At 44.0% G+C, this 21874-nt stretch overlaps 1 protein-coding gene across 1 annotated transcript in view; it reads left to right on the forward strand.

Moving 5' to 3' along the window:
* GNAQ (G protein subunit alpha q) overlaps window positions 1–21874 on the forward strand; it is a 303312-nt gene that overhangs the window by 265887 nt on the left and 15551 nt on the right. Inside the window, exon 6 of the mRNA XM_025891414.2 lies at window positions 20332–20485. Coding sequence (XP_025747199.1) covers window positions 20332–20485 — 154 coding nt within the window. The remainder of the gene's footprint in view (window positions 1–20331; window positions 20486–21874) is intronic.

The raw sequence follows: 21874 nt of genomic DNA on the forward strand, positions 1-21874 counted from the left end.
GGCCCCATGTCCTTCCCAGATGCTGAGGCTGAGAACACAGAATGGAGAAGCTAGAGTGTTGGAGATGGCCAACCGTTGGAGATGTCAGAAGTCAGGGTCCAAGCAGGAGACATGCCCTCCTTTCAGATCTCCTCCTTACCCTGCCCCTGGCCTGTCCTGAGGAATCACTCCATCCCTGTGCTCAACTTTTTTAAACCGGTGGAATCTGACTGTAGTAACAGGAGCAGTCCTGATCCAGTGCCTGGAACAGACCCAGGGTGTGGTACACTTGACTCCCACCCCAATGAGCCAAAACCCACTCCTTAAACACTTGTCATTTACATTTACTTTGGAACTTCCTACACATTTGTCACATGCGTGCTGTGCCATAGATTTCCAGATTCTTTTTGACAAGAGCAGTTGCCATTTCCTGTCTAGAACTAGGGAGGGACAACAAAGAAGCATTAAGGCACTTTTCCTATTACCCAGTGCTTTCAAAGCTGCCCCAGGCCTACAGTCGTGGATTTTACCGCTGAGCTGGGCCATTGTTTGAGACTGACCCGCTCCTGTCACCTCACCATGGTTGTTCATTGGGAGGCAATTTATGCCTCACTCTTGCTGAAGTGCCTACTTAAGGCATCAGGCTCCACAGAGCTTTATGCTTGTCCTTAAAAGTTAATTGGGAGTGTCGGGAGGAGTGAGTGCTAGGAACATCTACTTCCTTTTCCCAGAACTGGAATGAATCCTTGGATCTTTCCAGAGTATTTTAAATGAGCCTCAGTCATGGACTGTACTTTCATTGCCTAGGGTTCAGCTTTTCCACACCTTGAAATGACAAGCTTTTTACAAAAGATGCTGTTTGAAGTGCAGTGAAATGTAGATTTAAAAAAAAAAAAAAGTGACTGTCAAAGTAGCCTTTAAAAAAACAATAGCTAAAAATATCAGTGCTACTAGTATTTCTCCCACTGGATTTTATTTCATCTTAAAATGTCACATTTCCTCTGGGGGAAGACACCGGAGCCCAGCGAGGTGGAAGGACTTGCCAGGAAGTGGCCTTCGGTCGAGGGTGAGAACTAAGCCCTCCACACCACCGTCTCCGCACCACGTTGTCTTGCTTGGCCAAAATGTGCGGAATGTTCACAGACATCCTAAACGTGCTGCTTCCTTTGAATGAGGATACTTTTTTTAAAAAAGAAGTCCTGACTGGTTGCTTGATATCATCCAGTATGCTTAGTAGAAAAAGCAGGGACTTTGTTGGCAAGGAAATTCAAAATGGAGCCTCAGATCTCTTCAGCTGCGCCGTGGGAGAAACGAACGCTTCACCTCACAGGGCTGCGTGAGTGGACTGAGGTAACACGTGGGCCAGCGGATGCTCAGTGAGTAAGTTCCCAGGCAGGAGTTACGAGCTACATTCCTAGAGTCAAGGAGGCTGGTCTCTCTCATTCCTTCCACGTACCATCCCATCCCATCCCTGTTTCCCATCGGAATTAAGGGTCCTTGGACCCATTCCCTGCCAGCCTTGCTCATTACATAATGTTCACCAAAAGCATAGTAACTAAAATGAGATGGTTGTATTGCCTTAGCATGTCATGTCTCCAGCTAGAAACTTGATCTCAGGGCAATTAATTAGGGTACTCTCTTAGACTCTCCTCAACTGCCACCTCTCCAAAGACATATTACCAGAGATGCTACCCTCAACTCTTAATCTCTTGGTTTCTGTTATTCATATCTCTAAATGTTGCATTTATACTACTGTATCTTCATTTGTCAAGTGTGTTGTTGTTCTTTTATGGTGAATGAAGATTATGTTTTTAATAAGCCCACCCATTTCTTCTCCCATCCTTTCAACATGGTATGTCACAAGTTTTTTATAATTCAGTGTTTACAGTACAGGACAATATAAATGTGGTTCGTTGATGAGCTAAGTAGTAAATTGTGATTGCAGTCTTTATTTTTTTTTTTGGTCAACTTTTCTCCCCCTAAAGATCATTGTTGCCTTATTTTTTTTTCTTGATGTGTGTGTATGTGTATTGTTGGCTGATTCTTTTCCAACTCATCAACAGATCTGTGAAATCTTACATGGTCAACATATCAGGTAATGTATCAATTCCTTTTTTCCTTTCTCTTTTTAATTGAAGACCTCCTCCTAGAATTCCCTTGTCTTCCTTTTCTAACCAGGACTGGTGGTTCTTTCGCATCTTACGCACTTGACATCCTGGGAACTCCCTTAAGTCCTTTTCTGTGTTGAATTTCCTATTTCTGGATCCAATCCTGTCTTCTCTCTTGGCTTATTTCCTTATGTTGCTGGGGCATAACCTCCCACAGCTTTCTGAGTAAGGGCCTAAGTGAGATAGTTTTAAAATTCTTTCCATGCTAAAAATGTACATATTCTGCCCTCAAAGTTGACTGATATTTTGGCTGGGTATAGAATTCTCAGATATCAACCATCCTGAAAACATTATTCCACTGTCTGTCAATATTTCCTTTCAGAAATCTGTGGCTCCTGTGACCTGTTTTCTATGGAAAGTTTTAGAATCTTTTATTTATCTTAGATAGTCTCAAATTTAAGGAAGGATCTTTTTCGGTGAAGATCTCTCCCCCTGCCCTTCTAGAGCTGCTTAAGTTAAAGATTAAATTATACCAAGTTTTAATTTATAATTCATTTGAAAACTCTCCTCTTCATTTTCTGTTTTCTCTTACTATAATTTCTTTTCTAGCAAGAGAAATGGAGTACCTTGACTGATTTCATTTTACTGAACTTTTCTCTAGTTGTCCATTTCTTTTTACTTCCTGACAGATTTCCTAGAGTTATCTTCCAAACTATCTTTTTGTTTGTTTGGTTTTTTGGTTTTCATAAATTTCCTTTTTTGAAACTCTTAAGAACTCTTTTTATTCTCCAAATGTTCCCTTTTTTAGGTCAGTATCCTGTTTTTGTTTCACAGATGTATTTCTGAGGATTTGTTTTTGTTTTTGAAGTATTTTTAGATTTCTGCATTTATCTCTTTTCTCTGATTTCTTTTCCTTCTCTCTCTCTCTCTCTCTCTCCCTCCCCCTCCCCCCCTCCCTCTCTCTCTCCTGCCACCCCACCCTTTCCTGTTTGTGTGCTTAGATTTCTGTTTTTACATGCAGGAATTTTCTCTAAAGGTTTAGTATTCGTAGGTATTTTATAGCAGTGAGGCACTAAACAGCTTCCTCTCTTTGCCTCCTCCCCGGGCTGTTCTCTGGGTTAGGAGTCAGGTTTTGGAGACTTAGAAAGATGGCATAACCCAGCTGTTCTGCTCATCGTTCCTGTTTCCTGTCCAGCCATGAGTTATGCAATTAGACCTCCACTAGGCTCTCCCTCTCCCTCTCCAAGGGCCAGTTCACACCTCCAGTCCTCCACGTGCTGAGTGAAATGTTAATCACTTGAATGTGTCTGGACCGTGCATTTACACACACAGAATCACAGCCTGATTGAAAGATGCTTTCAGCATCCTTCCAGAGGCGGGGCAGATATCACATACTTGGCAGCTATGCTTCCCCATCTGTGGTTGGAGTTGTTTTCCAGTTTCTTCATTAGATTCTGTTATTGTGATTTCATTCTTTTGGGGTCTCAGGGACCAGAAACTTCCTGGAAGTTTCCGAAAATTTCTCTCAAAGCCACGTTGCTGTTGGCATTTTTCAGAAGTTCGAGTCCTTTCCAATTTTTACCCTCAGGTATTTAACAATTTTTGAGCACCTTACTACTAAGCATAGAACATGATGGTAATTCTTACAAGTCCTTGTATTACGCAGTTATCCTTGATTGTAGGATTTTCTTCACCGTTCCCCCCTCCCTGCTCCCATTTTCTCTCTTTAAAGGTTTAGATCATGGGAAAACTTCCTTTGCAGCCCAGAGCATTTTCAAAGTTTCTTTTTACCTTCCTCAGAATGCATTGGATTTAGTGGTCCAAATCCTATCTCTGAGACTGTCTCAATCTTTTAGGGTCAGCGTTGCCTTTACAAATAGATGCTATCAGATTACACAGTAGAGTCACACAAGAAGTGGATTCATGAAAATGTACTTGTAGATGTCCAGCCCAAAAAAAGAGAAAAGGGGGAAGAGAGAAAGAGAAACTTAAGTTATGCAGAAAGTTCTGGGATGTCTTTTACCCACCCAGTGACAACATGTCATGAAATAATGTGAGACAGAGAAATACAGTTGTTCCCATGATTGGTCTCCGATCCTGCATGCCTCACCTAGTGTGAGCAGCTTAACAGTGCGGGGCATGAGCCTGCTGTTCAGTGATACCAACTGTTCATTCAACAAGGCCCCTCCTGCAAACAAACCCAAACCAACTTCCATCTGGTGCTCCCTAAAGGAACCATGACCTTTCCTACCACTGAGGAAATAGCAGGCTGAATCAGATGTACAATGGGGCAACATGGTGGCCACCAGTGGATACCTTCAAAAGATACTTTTTAGGGTAATTTAGACTATGTGTGATTTCCACCTTGAACCCTGATCCTAATTGTTATGAAATTACATTTGTAAAGTCAGTGGAAATGTGTGTGTGTGTGTGTGTGTGTGTGTATTTTTTTTTAAGATTTTATTTATTTGACAGTGAGAGACACAGCGAGAGAGGGAACACAAGCAGGGGGAGTGGGAGAGGGAGAAGCAGGCTTCCCGCAGAGCAGGGAGCCCGATGCAGGGCTCGATCCCAGGACCCCGGGATCATGACCTGAGCCGAAGGCAGTTGCTTAATGACTGAGCCACCCAGGTGCCCCAGAAATACAAATTTTTTAAGACCTGGGTTCCTTTCTGTTATCATAGTCATCAAGAGCACCTGGTCACTGTCACCCAAAATTCCTTCTACTTTCAGTTTCTGAACTTCCACTGGGTCATTCAGAGTTAGACCAGGAGCAGCAGTTCCTTAATCCTCTATTCAGTTTTCAAGATGAAAATGGGGGTGGTGGTGAAGGGGACGGATTGGCCAATCCCAGCTGCTCTTCTTAGAGCCGAATGAAATGTACAGCTTATAACCTTACAAAACTTTACAAAGGTACTAAGTATTGAACAACGATGGACAGCTATTAATCAGTCGGCAAAGACGATCAGCCAAAGTGGACACCCGCCGTAAACTTGCAGCACACCTCCTTCCTTAATGGTTAAACTCTTACTGCCTCACTCTGCCTCTGGCACTTTCGAGACCTGTGTCTTTTTCCTTTGTCTGGTCCGTTTCAACGAGAGAAGCAGTTCTGATCCCCTCACTGGTTTCCAGCACACTTAGAAATTTTCTAACACATTTATATTGCCTGGGTACCTGAAGAGTTGCTTCACCTCGAAGGTTTGAAATGAGATGCACACTTTCAAGGCTGTGTGCCAACCCCGAGGCCTCTCTGGCTGAGTCTCCATGGTAACACAGTGATAGAGTCTAGTGATTGTGTGTCTGTGACCACAGGCATGGATTTTCCCACGTGAATGTCTGGTGTTTGCTCACGTGCTGCTCTTTCCAGGTCTTTCCTCGGGTCTCTCAAAGGTTTCTGCTTTCTTCATAATACCTGACTTATCCTTTCACCCTACCCGAAACACCTCCTTTCTTTCACTCTAGAATAACCTGGTTTTTTGGGATTTTAATGTTTTCATGTAGTTGTATCTGAAGATGTTGTGTTGGACATATCTCTGATCTCACTTGGTTATTAGCTTCAGAAGAGTTACTTTACTTCCTTCATGACACCCAGGGTGTGATTTTCTGTACATAGTGGAACATGGATATTTTATTTTTATTTTTTTGTCTGTGCCTAATATAGTACTGAGGCCATATTGCAAGTGTTGCATAAAAACATTTTATTAAAAATGTTTTCAGATCATTCAGCAAATTCTTATCAGAATAAAGAGCAAAGAGAAGGAAACCCTCCTTTACAGGTAAAATATTGAAGCTTTCCATCCTAAAACTTTACAATCAGTCCGCAGGTTTTTGTTGGTGTAGTTAATACATTTTGTGTTGTTGAAAAGATCATACTTAGTCTCTTTGTAAATGCAAAGATGTGTGCACCTTCTCCATTACCGGCATATGCACATTATACAAAATGCTGGGATTTTTAAAAGTGGGGTGTGGGGGAAGCCTACTCTTTTCTAAGCTTGTTAATACAAAACATAATTGAGCACTTTATAGTTTTCCAAAGAGGGATCTTTGGAGTCACCTAGCATGTATTAGGGTGAATATCTTCTGCCCACCAATAAGTCATTAGGATGGGGATACTGATTTTTTAAGCAGAAGTAAACATTGCTTTTAAAAAGTGCGAGGACCTTGTTCTAGGGTGTACTGTAAATAGAACCGCTGGTAAGAGAGTAAGGATCAAATAAACATTCAAGACTGCTGATTATGCAAACAACAGAATTTTACCCCCAGATATTATAATCATGCCTTTTAGTAGATACAGAAACCAAAGCCTAGTGGTTTGAGTTGTTTCATGTTCATTTTCCATGCCCTCCCTGTCCTTTGTCAGTTATCTGGAGGAATAAGGAGTAAAAGCAAGAACAGAGTAATCTACACACAGGTTATTATAACTTAGCATCTTATTAACTAAGAATGTTTGTAGAATTATTTTTTAAGCTCCTTAAAGTAGCATGAAAAATAGATCTTCAGATGAGGGCTATTTCACAAGAATTTTATTGGTTTACAATACCAGCTGTATGGTATTTAAACATCTGGAAAGGCATTTTTACATGTGTGCAACATCTGGGTAAATAGATCTACCAAAAATTAAGTAGCCCTGATGCTAAAAATTCAGCAAGTGAATTAAGACATTGAGTCTTTTTCTTATGTTTCATTCTCTGCACTGTGGAAAGGAAGAAAGCGATGCCTTTTCCTTTAAAAAAGGAAAATAAAGTTAGAAAATCAATATCTAAGAATTAGGGAAACAAGTTAGGGGGAAAATTAAGTCTCAAAGATGTGACAGATTTACAGGGAAAACCCTTATTTTTGCTTTTATTTCCACATATGTGTGCTTACATCATACATTACCAGTTATCTAAACATAAGTTGTAAGTAAATATACTCCGACTTGTGTGTGTGTGTGTGTGTGTGTACAAATTGAAATGTTGCTAATAAATCAAATAGCTGTGATAGTTATTTAAGTACATAGTAGGTGTGTTAACTTGCTTTTTATCAGTCTCCTCACCTAGGAAATAAGAATCACAGCAACACCTACTGCTCAGATTTGGTGTGAGAGTTAAATGCTGTTCTACCCCAAGGGTCAGCAGGCGACACCCCACAGGCCAAGTCCACCCTGCTATCTCTGCTGTACAGCTTATAAGCAAAGATTGGTTTTTACATTCTTAAGGAACTGAAAAAAAATCAAGATAAGAATAATATTTCTTGACACATGACAGTTTTACAAAATTCACATTTCAGTGTCCAAAACAAAGTTTTGTTGGCACCCGGCCATACTCATGCATTTATGTATTGTCTATAAATGCTTTCCTGCTCTGTTGGCAGAGCCAAACAATTCTATCTGAGACCGTGTGGCCTGCAAAGCCTAAAATATTTACTATTCAGCCCTTTTCAGAAAAGCTTGCCAACCCTTTTATACACGAAAGCGCTTTGGACTGTGTCTGGTGTATATTCGTACTAAACAAATGTTAGTTGTTATGAATATTATTAAATGTTATATAAAATAAATAATGTCACTCATATAGCCAAAAATACATGTCAGAGTCTGAAAACTTTCATCATATGTTATCCCTGAAAATCAGACCAAAAAAACCTACTAATTATATGACAAATCATTCATTGCTTAAAAATGTAAAATGACCTTAGGAATATGATGCACTGAGCTCGTTTCACATGGGCCTTATTTTCAGAATATTTTATATATTCCTTTGAGAAAATTTCCATGCTAACAGGTAACATGTCCTCTCTCCTTAATTTTGTTGGTATTTGACCAGTTCATCTGCTCACTGCTATCCTTCAGTTCCATACTTATTCAGATTCCCTATCTGAATTCTCCATTTTTATCTACTGATTCTTCTCATTGGAAATTCTAGCCACATACCTGCAGTCTCTGAAGGGTAGAAGGAGAGTCTGAAGGGTAGAAGCCAAGAATTATGACACAAACTTCCGAGTGTACATGATCACAAACAGGCCAGGTCATGTAGTACCCCATTGAAAAGGGCTCAAAAATGCAGTCTGTACAAGTCCTTTGAGCTTATCTCTTTGGACACACAGCAAACCAGATTCTTATCCTCACACCAATGTCACCCTATTGTATTTGCCAAAGAATTGAGGCAACCACATGTTTCTGAGCCAAACTGACCCATCGATAAACAACATTTTGAGGCACTAAAGGAAATACTTTACCAAATTGGCTTAGATTATTTTATGTCATCCCCATTTTCCCTAGACTTTGACTCTCCTGGCATGACTCACACACCAGGAATTTTGCCCAGATTTGGTCTGAGGTACCGATGTCTATGAAACTGGTTTATATAGATGGATCAGATCTTCCTCAGACCTTTTCAGGCTATTCAGGATTTCCAGGCTCAGTTGTATCATCTGAGCCTGTTCCTTTTCAGTCCCTTACCCCCGACAACATCCAGCAACTTGGGCAAGTCACTATTCAAATCAACCATAAGAATCAGAAAGTGGACAAGCAGGGAAAAAAAAAATGCTGACATTCAGGCATACTTTGCTATTCGCAACAGCTCTGGTACAGTTGGCAAAACACTGGTTTGGGTTGAGCCAGGACTTAAGTTCACCAAGCTGGCTAGCACAGAAAACCTAGTTAGCTTTAAGGAAAAGAGACGCCAGTAGGAATTTATAACACAGTATGACTGTTTTTTTTTTAAGTTAGAAATATCAGAGCTATTTAATCTGATTTCAGACGTGCTCCAGAAAACCTCTTTGAGACAGTCAATATTCAAATGACAGAAATTGAGGAAAACTAAAATGATTAATAACTGCAGTATATAAAGAGTTCATACAAACCCATAACTAAGCATTAAGAGCAAAAAACATTGCAAGTTTTCCTGAGCAAAGGCATGAGCAGACAATTCACAAAAAGGGAAAATACCACCTACCAGTTAGTAAATCTACTGGAAAATGTTCCACCTCACTGATAACCAAAGAAATTCAAGCCAGGACAGTGAACTGTCATTTTATTCACCCTGTCACCTGATATATCCTTTCATGCCACGTGTCATTTGATATAAAAAAGATTTTGAAAGGCTAAAACTATCTTCTTACAAGGGAACAGTAAAATGAGCAAGTGCATACAGGGTCCCTAAGTTCACTCACCCCCTCTAGAAAGCTATCTGATAGTCCGTTAGCAGGAGCCTTAAATTTTATAATGTACTTTGATATGCTGTTATAAAGAAAATTTTCAAGGGCACCTGAGTGGCTCAGTCAGTTAAGCATCTGACTCGTGATTTCAGCTCAGGTCATGATCTCAGGGTCGTGAGATTAAGCCCTGTGTTGGGTTCTGCACTGGGCGGGGGGTCTGCTTGAGAGTCTCTCTCCTTCTGCCCCTCCCCAACTCGTGTACACTCTCCCTCTCTAAAAAAAAGAGTAATAATTTTTTAAAAGTTAAAAAATTCACAATGAAAATCTATATACAGAGTTGTAAATTATAATACGGTTTATAATAGTGCAAAGTATTTTACAATAAGGGATTTAGTTAAACCCACTATTAACTTTATGAAGCTATTCAAATCTTTATGTATTCTAAAACAGAAAAATGCTCAGGATATAATGTTGAAAGCAAAATATAGATATATTTTATATACAAAATAATCACAGTCCTTTAAAACTGCACTGTCTAGTATAGTAGCCACAGGTCCTGTGTGACTAATGTTTAAATAAAATTTAAAAGTTATTTCCTCAGTTGCATTAGCCACCCTTCAAGTGCTCAGTAGCCACATGCAGCTAGTGGCTTCTCAGCTGGATGGTGCAGATCCAAAAATGACTTTCCATTATCTCAGAAAGTTCTTTTAGACTGCACTGATACAAAATAACCCCTAAAGTCCACACAGTTCAAAGACTGGAAAAAGTTAAAATTGGAAAAAAAACAAAACAACAGTAGTTTTATGTGGGCCGTTCAACCAGGGAATTTTTTTTTTCCTTCTTCCTGCTCTTTTCGTTTTTAAATTTTCTACCATGACCATATTAATTTTATAAGGGAAAAAATCACTAGGCTTTATTTTAAATAATTTTTAAAAGTGTAGAAAATGAACACAAGGATAGCTTGGGGAAAGCCAACTGAAATTTTCTCTCTAGAGTTATTTTTGTTGCTGCTGTTAACATTCAGGTCAGATCTGAATTTCAGAAATTTAGGTCCTTAGGGAATGGGGCGCCATGGAATTGGTATTCAGTCTTGGAAAAGTTTGCACACAGCATAATTCAAAATTCCCGTACCACCATTTCCTGTTTGCTGTTCTTCACAGTTCCACACAAGCGGGTTACAAATGGAGTCTTTTAGCCTTGTGTCCTGGAGCCAACATTAAATGCCTCCCCCCTCTCACCTCCCCCACCCCGTGTCTTACCAGTGATGCTCAAAGAAAAGAATCATTAGTGTCTATGGAAATAATCTGTTTTCTTCTTTGTTGTCCATTTTAAGTAAATTTGTGTCTGGTTCTGGCTAAATCTAGCAAAGAAATAACCCAGTGGACCTCAGTAAGTGAGCTGTTTCGACAAGCAAATGACCTTGATGCCGGGGGAGCATAGGCTTACTTAGCCAGGTTGCGTCTCTGGATTCTTGACACGTGTTGATGGGTCCACTGGGGTTCCAGAGTTAGAGTCCAGCCACTCAAGAGTCAGCCACATTCTGTAGAGCTGTCTGCTTGTTTCTTTGACTTTTCTGATGGCTGGCCCAGTGCATGGCCACCCAACTTGTTTGTTACTGAAATAGTTTATGTGAATGGGGGACATAACCCAAGGAGTTAATGATAGGTTGGAACGCTGAATAAGGTAGTCTTCTGTCTAAACTCTGCAGGTAAATCTGTATCTTAATTATGCAAAAAATTTGTAAGTCTTCTCCAGTTAGCTCCAGTAAAAACAAAGAAATTATAGTCATCAACTTAAACAAGTTTGAAATATGGGAGTTAACTGGTCTTCATGAGAGTTAGGCCAGAAGAAATGCCCAGTGAACCAGCGAAGGGAAATTATCTGGTGCCTAGATACTTAGTGGAGGGCGAGGAGTCACAATGAAAGTGACAGCATATGGGAGTTAAGTTTGTGGTACAATAGAGCAATTTTTGAGAAGCACAGGTGGGGTGTGCGAGGACAGCTGCTTTTGGCCATGGGGGATCATGTCCGAGAGCAAGGAAGTGGTGATCTCTCCTGAGCCGCTAGCGGAACTGCCCCAAGACGATGACTCGGGCTATTGGGTGTGAATGGAGTACAGTAGAGATGGGAGGAAGGTCAACAAACTGAAACCTCGGTGCCGTGAGTACTCAGGGCATTAAATATCGAGATCCTGACTCAGTAAGTGAGGGCTAGTAGAAGAGAAGGAATTTATGTATATAAGTTAAGGATAGACATTGGATCACTGACATGTAGCATAAATTAGTAGGATAATGGAGCATAGGGTAATTTTAAGTAGAAAGATCAATGTGCTATGAAATAGTGTTTGCAAGGAGGCCACTGCTTGATCACTGGACTGAACGAAAACACTAGAAAATATTCAAGGACATAGTCCCATCTTCCCTAGGTCTCTAGGACCATGGGCTTCCACTTCAGAGGGGTTAAACATTTGTCGCGGTTTTCTCTTGTTGAGGCCCTCTGCCTCTTTAGTCTAAGGGTGTGACCGTCTCCCTCCAGGCTCTCTTTCTGCCCCCTCTTTCCCCCCACTATTCTCCTACAACCCACACTGGTTTGCATCGGTTCACTTCCCAAGGGCCTGGTCTGTCACCTCATCTCACTGCCTAGAAACCTCAGACCTGGAGGTAACAGGCAAATATGCTCTCTCTTTCTTTGCTTCTCCAAACATCCTGTACAGTAGAATACATTGACTCATAGGCAGAAATTATAATATGAAAACCTTCAGGAGCTGTCTTCAGGTCTGGAGTGTATGCCAAATTCAATCTCAAATAATCACTTGCAAAGATCTGCAAAGATTACGAAAATTATGGAGGAAATTCTGTGTGTCCAGCTGTGTTTAGTATCCTTATTATTTCTGTTCCTACCGTCTGATTTGGATAGCAGAGGTAGAAAGCCTAGGGCGTGGTCTTTAATTGCTTGTCATTCCGGCTTCTCCATTTATATATTGTACCTGTTTTCTTGGTTTGCACTGGGGTTGAGAGTATTGAACATTTTTAGGCCTTTTGAAGATACTCCCCCTTAACGTATGGACAATCGGAAGAAACCTTTCTCCAAGTGAGCAATTGGCAGAAACCTGAACAATTTTCCAGTTTCTTTTAAACCAAATACACGTGGATTTGAAAGCATGGATAGGTTAACTTTGTGCAGTTCAGGGAAGAGAAAGATTTCACTGGATTTACAGTTTAGCCAAGGATTCGAGGTAAGCAAATTGCCTTACCGAGAGGTTCCTTGGCAGCGATTTTGCCATTTCTGGTAGTGGCCATCATTGCAAGCTGTCATGTGCTGGGGTCACAGCTAAGCACTTTGCACGCGTGGTCTCTTTCTGTCCTCCCAGACTTTGGGGGGCTATAAGGAAACCGAGGTCCAGTCACTTGCCCAAGGTCATATGGGTATTTGAAGCAGAGCCACCTTTCAAGCTGAGGTCCCCAGCCCACAGCGCTGGCCCTTCCCTCCCCCACCACCCACCACCAGCCGGAGCTTGGCACAGACTGTGTTTTGAATTCTCTCGTAGAATTGACATCAGATAGGACACATAACTGTGTGACCCTGCTGGGGACACAAAGTCAAACAATGCCAAGCTTTTTCCTACATCATCGAGGGAGGAAAGAAATATGCAGAAGACCGGCTTGCAGATGTTTTTTCATAAGGCTTTGGAGTTACTGTCTTTTGAGTTGTTGCGTTTATTTACCCAGTTGACACATATCAGTGAAATATCTGAGAGAACGTTTCCTAATTCCCTGTTAAAGATGTGAATTTTTCAAAGTGTTCAATGTTTTAAAAAAGGATTCATTGTTTGATGAGCTACAAATGACCGTTTTAATTCAAATTCTACATTATCATGGGTTATTCCATTAAAACTAGTTGGCTTGTTTAAAATAATGAAGGTTGATTTAATAATATAATAAGGTTGATTTATAAGGTCCTCTTGAATGAGTTACATCTGAGAAGAACTCGTGAAGCTTGTCAGAGCAATTCAAAATGAAGAGTGGTATTTAAAATGTAGGGTCCTGCTAATTCCTGAAGCATAAAATCCTACATTGTGATGATCTCCTTTCCAGATCAATGTCAGAAGCAGACATGGTGCTGATGAAAAGGTCCCCGGTGTAGGGTCCCTTGCCTGCACATTCTCCATCATGTGCCAATAGATAGAAGGAAGCCCTGGGGGCTCCCTGAAATCACAGCAGAGTGTGGGTGTGTGGCCTGCAGATGTCTTAACCTGGAACTCTGAAGAGCTGGGTTCAGTAGTATCGTAAAGCACGATCCGTGTGTGTTACTCTGCAGATGTGCTCACGTATCTGCTCTGTATATCCGTACCTCACTCATTTAAGTCGAGTGTATGGCTTTGGCCTTGTTAGCAGAAAGCTCAGGGATCACAGAATCACAGAACTGGGCACACAGATTATGAACACAGAATCATAGCCACCTGGCCACTTTCTGGCGTTTTGTAGTGCATTTGGGAATCCCTCAGCTCATCTGTATCTCCGATACCGAAGGGCATGTCTGGGCCCTGGAAATCTTCACCCCAGTTTCTCCAGTGTACACGGGACCTGTGGTGCGGGACAGCTGGGTCCAGCTGATGGAAGACTATCAGCCCTCAGTGAACTATTCTGCAGGTTTATGTCTTAAGTGTAAAGTTTTGCATTTAAAGGCTGCGTTCTACATCTCATGGGGAATGTAAATGCATGTGGTCGATCAAACCATTAGAAAGAGGGGAAAATATCAACAGTAAGAGGCAGGCAGGTGGGTGGCTTATATCATGGACAAGAGTTAAGGGTCTTAGTCTAAATTTTTTTTTTTTTTTGGTAAAAAAAAGTGGATTTTGTGAGAAGAACATGGATGTATTGGCAAAATAAGGAGGAATTGCAGAAGTTCTAGAAATGGATGTTCCAGTGTCCGGTTTGATGCTAACTTTTGCCAAAGGGACATGCCAGCCCGGCAGGGGGGAAGGAAGGAGCCACAGCCCCCTAAGCAAACCTCCTGAGTGGCAGCAGGACCACAAAGGCTGCAGACATGGAAGAGTGGCCCTTTGGACCCACTGGTCATACTTCATGCGGGGATATGGGCCAGGTCTGAACCTGAAGAAAGCCAGCTTCCAGATGGTTTCTTGGGCCGTGTCCACGGGATCCATGGGGTGGGGGGAGGTTTGCACAAGAGCCAAAAGGAAAGCAGTGGCCTCCTAGTTAAGCCGCACTTGCACTGTCAGGAGCGGACGACCTGCCAGCACCGGACACAAGCAGGACTGCGGACGCGGCAGGTCACGTGGGCAGAGCGCGGGAGGCTCCAGCACCGGTGCCCTTTGTAGAACCTGGCCCCCACCCTAAGATGCAAATGAGGGGGAAGTGTTTCCTATCCTCAATGCGGAGCATTTTCTTAATGCCCAAGTTACAGCCATCAGAAGCCCTGGTGAACTATTTTTTTATTTTATTATGTTAATCACCATACATCACATCATTAGTTCTTGATGTAGTGATCCATGGTTCATTGTTTGCATATAACACCCAGTGCTCCATGCAGTACGTGCCCTCTTTAATACCCATCACCAGGCTAACCCATCCCCCACCCCCCTGCCCTCCAAAACCCTCAGTTTGTTTCTCAGAGTCCACAGTCTCTCATGGTTCGTCTCCCCCTCCGATTTCCCCCCCTTCATTCTTCCCCTACTGCTATCTTCTTTTTTTTTTTTTTAAACATATAGTGTATTATTTGTTCAGAGGTACAGGTCTGTGATTCATCAGTCTTGCACAATTCCTGGTGAACTATTCTATACAGAATTCCCACAGATCTCTTCTCACACGGTTGTGGGTTCAGAGTCTCCTTGGCTTTGCTTTTGTTCTCCTTTCCTCCTTGCACTCTCTCCTTCGAGATTCATCTCAAAACTACCGTTGCTTTTAAGCCTTCCCTAGTCCAACCTTTCCTTCTCGTGTGACCCCAATCTCTTCTCTTTCCCACTCTTAGGGGCCCATCACGTGGACCTGTAAACACACATTAAGGCTCCTGTCTTAGTCCGTCCCCAAGGACACTGTCCAACACACACCTTCATTCCCAGCTTCTAGCAAACCTGTGTGTGTCCGGGAATGATTGGCACAGGGAACAGGACAGTGTGTGCGAAGTGGGGGTCGGGGGGCGGGGGAGTGGGAGGCAGGCACGAGGCAGTCCAAGGGAGGCTCGGGGAAGGATTTCTTGGGGAAGTCCTGTTGATCCGGGCTTTGAAGGATTTGGAGTGAGGATTGCGTTAATGGCCACAGGTCAGGAACGTGCAGCCAGCCTGTGACAGCAGTGAAACGGAGCCTGTTTTTGTGGAGAAGAGAACGTTTGCGTAGGAGTTCAGTCTGAAGCTGTGCGTTGGGGTCAGGCTGTGCTGAGTGGTGAATGCCCAAATGAGGACCTCGGGGTCTTTCCCCAGAGGCCGTGAGAGTTGTGGGTCAGCGGGGGGATTGCACAAAACAGCAGTGTTTGCTGGAGATTGGGGATCTTGAGTATCCGTCTAAAATATTTGAAGATGGGGTGTGTAAGAGGCCTCACTGATGGTTTGAACAGGGGAGGACACTCCGTGGTCACAGCGTTCTGCCTGTGATTACAAAGTGGGGAGGAGGGAGCTGGTCCTTCTCCCAAGGCCCTGGGTAGGGGTGAATGCTTTTCAGTTTAGGGTGTGATCCCTGGATCGGTGCCAGCTTCCGGGAGGAGTAACTCACCTGATCAGCGTCGTCTTAGTCCTTTTGGGCTCCTGTAACAAAACACCCCAGGTGGATGGCTTATAAACACAAAACATTTCTCACAGTTCTGGAGGCTGGGAAGTCCAAGATCAAGGCGTGAGCAGTTTCGATGTGTGGTGAGGGCCTCCTTCCTGGTTATTAGAGGACTGGCTTCTCTCTGTGTCCTCACACGGCAAGAGGGGGTGAGGGAGCTGCCTGGCATCTTACAGGGGCACTGATCCTAGTCACCTCCTGTGGGCCCCACCTCCTAACATCATCACATCGGGACTTAGGATTTTAATTTTTTTTTTTTAAGATTTTATTTGTCAGAGCAAGAAGGTGAGCGAGCACAAGCAGGGGGAGGGGCAGAGGCAGAGGGAGAAGCAGGCTCCCCGCTGAGCAGGGACCCCCCCCCCCCAACGCCGACTCGATCCCAGGACCCTGGGATCATGATCTGAGCCAAAGGCAGATACTTAACCAGCTGAGCCACCCAGGCGTCCCAGGGTTTTACTTTTCTAAGGGCACTAATCCCATTCTCGAGGGTTCTATTCTTACGACCTAATCAACTCCTGAAGGTCCCACCTCCTAAACCCATCACATCAGGGGTTAGGGTTTCAACACGAATTCTGGAGAAACACATTCAGCCTATGTCAAGTGTGGTCTAGGCAAGGCTGACATTTCTGTGGCCACATTTACTTCAGGCAGGGTGACTGCACGAGACCCAGCGGCCACCGAGCTCCCTCGTGGCCTATCCTCAGTCCTCTTCCTGTCCCTGTGGGGCTGCGGAGGCCAGGCAGGACCTGGCAGCCCCATCTCTCTTTGCTTCCTCTGTCCCAGCTTTGTCACCTCTATCAGGTCACCCTTCATTGGGAAAGACACTTGCTTTCAGTTTGGGAGAAGTAGGTGGGCGTGACAAGAAGTCAGGAGTCTTTTTCCATCTTCGACAGAGGCCAGGCCCACCTCATTCATGAGGAGCTGTGTCTGGGGTAGTAAAACCTTTACTAGTATCTTTGTTTTTTTTTTTTAAGATTTTATTTATTTATTCATTAGAGACAGAGGGAGAGAGAGAGAGAGAGAGAAGCAGAGGGAGAAGCAGGCTCCCAAGGAGCAGGGAGCCCGATGCAGGACTCGATCCCAGGACCCTGGGATCATGACCTGAGCCGAAGGCAGACGCTTAACCATCTGAGCCACCCAGGCGCCCCACTAGTATCATTTTTGACACAGCTGCTTCAAACCCCAAGAGAAGGTGGGTGTGATGAGCACCCCCCCCCCACGACTGCCTTTAAACCTGTCTAGAGAGGTGAACAGAACCTCCTTGTTTCTCCTCATCAGTCTTCCACGTGTCTCCTGCACCGCTGTTTTGTTTCCTCCTTGAAATCCCATGCCCTGGCAAGTTCCTAAAAAGCAAGTGCCACCAAGCCTCCTAGGGCATGTTGTTCCCTCACTGATTGCAATTTTCCTGAGCAAAGTGGATTGTGCCTCATGCTCCACCACCTTGTGAGGGGTCGTGAAAAATCTCATTTCGTTCATTTAGGCTTTAATCCAGGGGCTTTGATGTGTAGCCTACGGGTTTATAAATATGCCCCCATGGCACGGGGTGGACGGGGGGGCGGGGGGAGGGATGAATGGCCCATAAGGAATCTTCACTGTGGAGTAAATACTCAGAGCAGGAAGTCAGGATCTTATTTGGGCAAAATAAAAAGAATGAGGGAGGCATGTTTAGGTTTTCATCACAGGACCTGCACTTCTTACTGCAAAAACGGAGTCTGTCCTTGTCCTGCCTCAGCGACCTTTCTGCACCTTCCAACTCCGAGTGTGCCCTGTGCAGCCACAGCAGCCCCGCCTGCGGGCTTGCTAGAAATGCAGACTCTCGGGCCCCACCCCCCGCTGAATCCAAATCCACGTCTTAACAAGGTCCCCCGGTTAGTGTTATGACCAAGTTGGAGGAGCCCTTCTGGAGCCCCGTGCTTCACAAAGTTGAGCCTGCAGATGGATCACCCGGAGGGCTAGTGAAAACACAGTTCCCGGGGCCCAGGCTGAGATGGAGCTTGCAGACCTAGTCAAAGGTACAGTGATACGAACCCTGCTGGTAGCTGCCCACTAGGTTGCTCTCTAGCTTGTCCCGGAATCAGAAGCCCCAGTTCCGGTACACACGTACATACGTACGTGTACGTATGTATACCTGCACGCACGCATGCACGCTATGGTAAATGGTAAATAGCAAAGAGCGGCCCCCAGTGGCACGCACAGGCAAAGCTTCAATGGGACCAGTCCAGTCAGCGGTCCTGCTTCCAGAGTGGCCCTGAGCGCAGCCGCCCTGGGTGCAGAGGCACAACCAGCTGGGCAAGTCATCCCTGGAGCATGGTGCTGGGCTCAGTCCACTCTCCTGGCCACCGTCCTGCAGGCGGGTACAAGGTCCCTCCCAGCCGACTCCACCTGGAGCCTGGGAGTTCCATCCAGTCCAGTCTTGAAATACTTAGATCTCGGGAGCCTCCTTTTCTATGAACTCAGCACCACTCTCCCTTTTCCTGTCTCCTCTCAGGGTCTAGTCCCGTACCTTTGAAGGACTCCAGCCAGAAAAATCCCAAAGAGAACCCTGTCCCTGGGGGGTCCCATCACATCCCTTCTGGAGAATGCGAAGTATAATAACTGTTTCTAACGGAGACTCACTGGTTCATAGTCTGTCCATACCCACCTTTTAAACAGGTCTTCTTTGAAGACCATGGTATGCCTTTCTAGAATTTCTTTAGCCATAAGAAAAAATGTTAACTCTCCCATCAGGGATGTCACTATTTAATTTAACCTTCTTTAGATTCTTTTAAAATGCTTTCAGTTCTTATTAGGGCCTTTGCTGTTCCTCAGTCCTGAAATTTTCAACTTATAACATCGTAAGGTCTGAGACATGACTTCTTAACAAATATTGTTTCTGGGGGTTAAAATGTTACCACTGGTGATGATAACCAGTAAGCAGCATACAGACAGATATTTTTAAAGCCATGCATGTCATTTATATTAGAAATGTATGCAGTGAAATAAACATTGTCCCTTGAGCCATGAAGTCACCTTTCCCTGTTTGACTCCCACAGCGCATTACTTTTTAAATATCTAAGCAGTTACAGGCAGGAAGTTTTAAAGGTTGAAGACATTGGTGATCGTCCGCTTTACAAGATGTGGGAGAGATCTCTTTTTGCAAAGTGGGTCTCGTCAGCCTGATTTGAATTGGCACACGTTACAGAAAGAAAGAATAAGACACATTTAGGACCTAGAAAATTTTCCTTGGTGAATGGAGTTTCCTGGAGATTTCCTGGAACTGCAGTCAAAGGGTTATGCAGGAGAGTGCGCTTGGCCTTCGTAACCCTGTGCTATGAAACGTAGGGAACCTTCTGTATCAAGAAGGCAGACTCTGAGTGGAAAACATTAACAGCTTGAGTTCCTAGTGTTCGTGGTCATCCCTGAAATATCATTTATTCATTCATTTCCTTTATAGAAGTTCGGGAGGGGAGATATATCCAGATATATCCATTGCAAGTATTTTATGTAACAAGCAGAAAGACACAGCTCAAACTAACGTCAAAACTAAAGGATACTTATTGCCTGATGTTGCTGAAAATCCAGGAGCAGAACCAAGTTCACGCATAGTTTGACCAAGTAGTTAAAAGCAGGCGAGCAGGGCCTGGTTTTTCTGTCTCAAGACTGTTGCCAGAAGTCCTAGGCTACATGAGTCCTCATCCGCATTCTGCATGAAATCAAGGTTCTCTCTTCCAGAATTCCCAGCACAAGTCCTGGGGTTGGTGGGACCAGGTGAGCTGCTTGGCTAAACTGATGACCATAAACCAGAGATGAGTTGTTCCAAGTGATGGTGGGGCCTGGATGTGGAGCCCTGCCCTGAACCAAGCCAGGTGCCATGGGAATAGGATGCGGTAGCTTAAACCATCAGGCTCCCCCCAGGGAGCAGTGGAGGTGCGCTGAATCCCAGGCAGGTGTTTTTCACTGCTGGAATCTTGGTCATCACACGTAGCCCTCAATCAGGGGGCTGGAAAGTATCATCTGTGTGGCCAGGAAGATGTGTCCCCGTGCACCCACGCTTTTGTATCCCCAGGCAAAGGAGGACTCTCCCAAACCTGCTGCCTTTTCTTGACCTGGGGGTGGGAAGGACCTAGCCGTGAGGGTGTTTGTGGGAAGGAGAGCTGGTCACCTGCTCATCAGGCTGAGAGCTTACTTAATGAAAGAGCCGTTGGGTGTCACGAACCCGTTGCATGTAACCCTGATAAAAGCAACTACTATTGGAAAGCCTGCAGAAGATGGGTTGCACTTCCAAAACAAACAATACACAGATGGAGTAATCATGTAATTCATGCCTTGTTTCTCTGATTTTTTTTTTCCAGAACCGAATGGAGGAAAGCAAAGCACTCTTTAGAACAATTATCACATATCCCTGGTTCCAGAACTCCTCGGTTATCCTATTCTTAAACAAGAAAGATCTTCTAGAGGAGAAAATTATGTATTCCCACCTAGTTGACTACTTCCCAGAGTATGATGGTAAGTCAGCACTGTTCAGCCAGCCCAGTAGCCAGGGATACGTTTGGCAGTGCAGCCTGTCATTGCCCCCTCTGCCTGCGAAGCCTGCCTGTGTGATTGATGAAGTACCAATGACTGTCCGCCCTGCTCTTGAACGACCTGAAATGTTTCACTCCCCTGACAATGCTGTAAGTGACAGCAAAGGAAAATAACTTACGTGTTTGAAAATGCATGTATCAGAGGAGGGACCAGCCCCACAGCTTTGAACAGTGGTGTATCAGCCATTATAGTTCCCTCTTTTATTCACACGCTGCTCTTGCCTCTGTAGGGACAGAGAACACGGTTTTGTGTCAAGAGCCCATGCTCTGAAATCACATCCCAGTTTTGATACTTTGCGTCTGCAAAACTATCATCAAGTCACTTATTTTCTCAGGACTTTGGGACCAAACTCACGCGATTGTTTTATAGGCTACAACAGACCCATGTATGACATTTTCACATGGTGCTGGATACATGGTGAGTGCTAGGAAATATTTATTTTGGGGAGGGTGCTGCATGGCCTGATACAGCCCTGTCGTCCTTCGGGACAGCCCCGACCCTTATACTCTCCCTGTAGCACTTAGAATCCATAGCACCTGCATCAGCACTCAGACGCCTTTGCATTATTTACTTCATATAAAAACTCCTTATCAACACATCTTGTCTACCCAACTGGACTGTGAAATCCTCAGTGACTGGATAGGACACACAACCACTCTGAGAAATACTTGTTGGCTGGTAACAAAATAGACCCCCACCAGGCCACTCTGACACAAGCGAGTCGCAGCCACTGTTCCAGAAGGCAGGAGATGACACGTACATCCACCCATAGGGACTGGAGTCTAGATTAGGAGTGGCGAACTATGGCTTGCTCCCTGTTTTTATAAAATTTTATTGAAACAGACACACCTATTCATTTACACACTGACCGTATGCTTTAACACACAGGGGAGAAGTTGTGACCCACTGAATGGCCCACAAAACCTAAAATATTTACTCTCTTGGCCCTTTTCTTTAATTGAAATGTAGCTGACCCACAGAGTTACATTAGTTGCAGGTATACAACGTAGTGATTCAACAAGTCCATGTGTTCTGTTGTGCCCACCACAAGGGTGGCTTCCATCTGTCACCACACGGTATCAGTGACTCGGTTCCCTGTGCTGTACCTGTATCACCCCTGGACTGGATTCATCCCACAGCCGGAAGCCCGTACCTCCCACTCTCCTTCCCTCATTTCGCCCATCTCCCCAACCCTTCCCCTTTGGCAGCTATCCATTTTTGGCATTTAGGGGTCTGTTTATTCATTTGTTTTGTTTTTTAGATTCCAAGTAAGTGAAATCATACGGTATTTGTCCTCTCATTTATTTCACT

Source organism: Callorhinus ursinus, unplaced genomic scaffold (genome assembly GCF_003265705.2).
Source record: "Callorhinus ursinus isolate GAN/ISIS: 27379988/994484 unplaced genomic scaffold, GSC_fseal_2.0 scaffold28, whole genome shotgun sequence".
In the NCBI taxonomy this organism is placed as follows: Eukaryota; Metazoa; Chordata; class Mammalia; order Carnivora; family Otariidae; genus Callorhinus; species Callorhinus ursinus.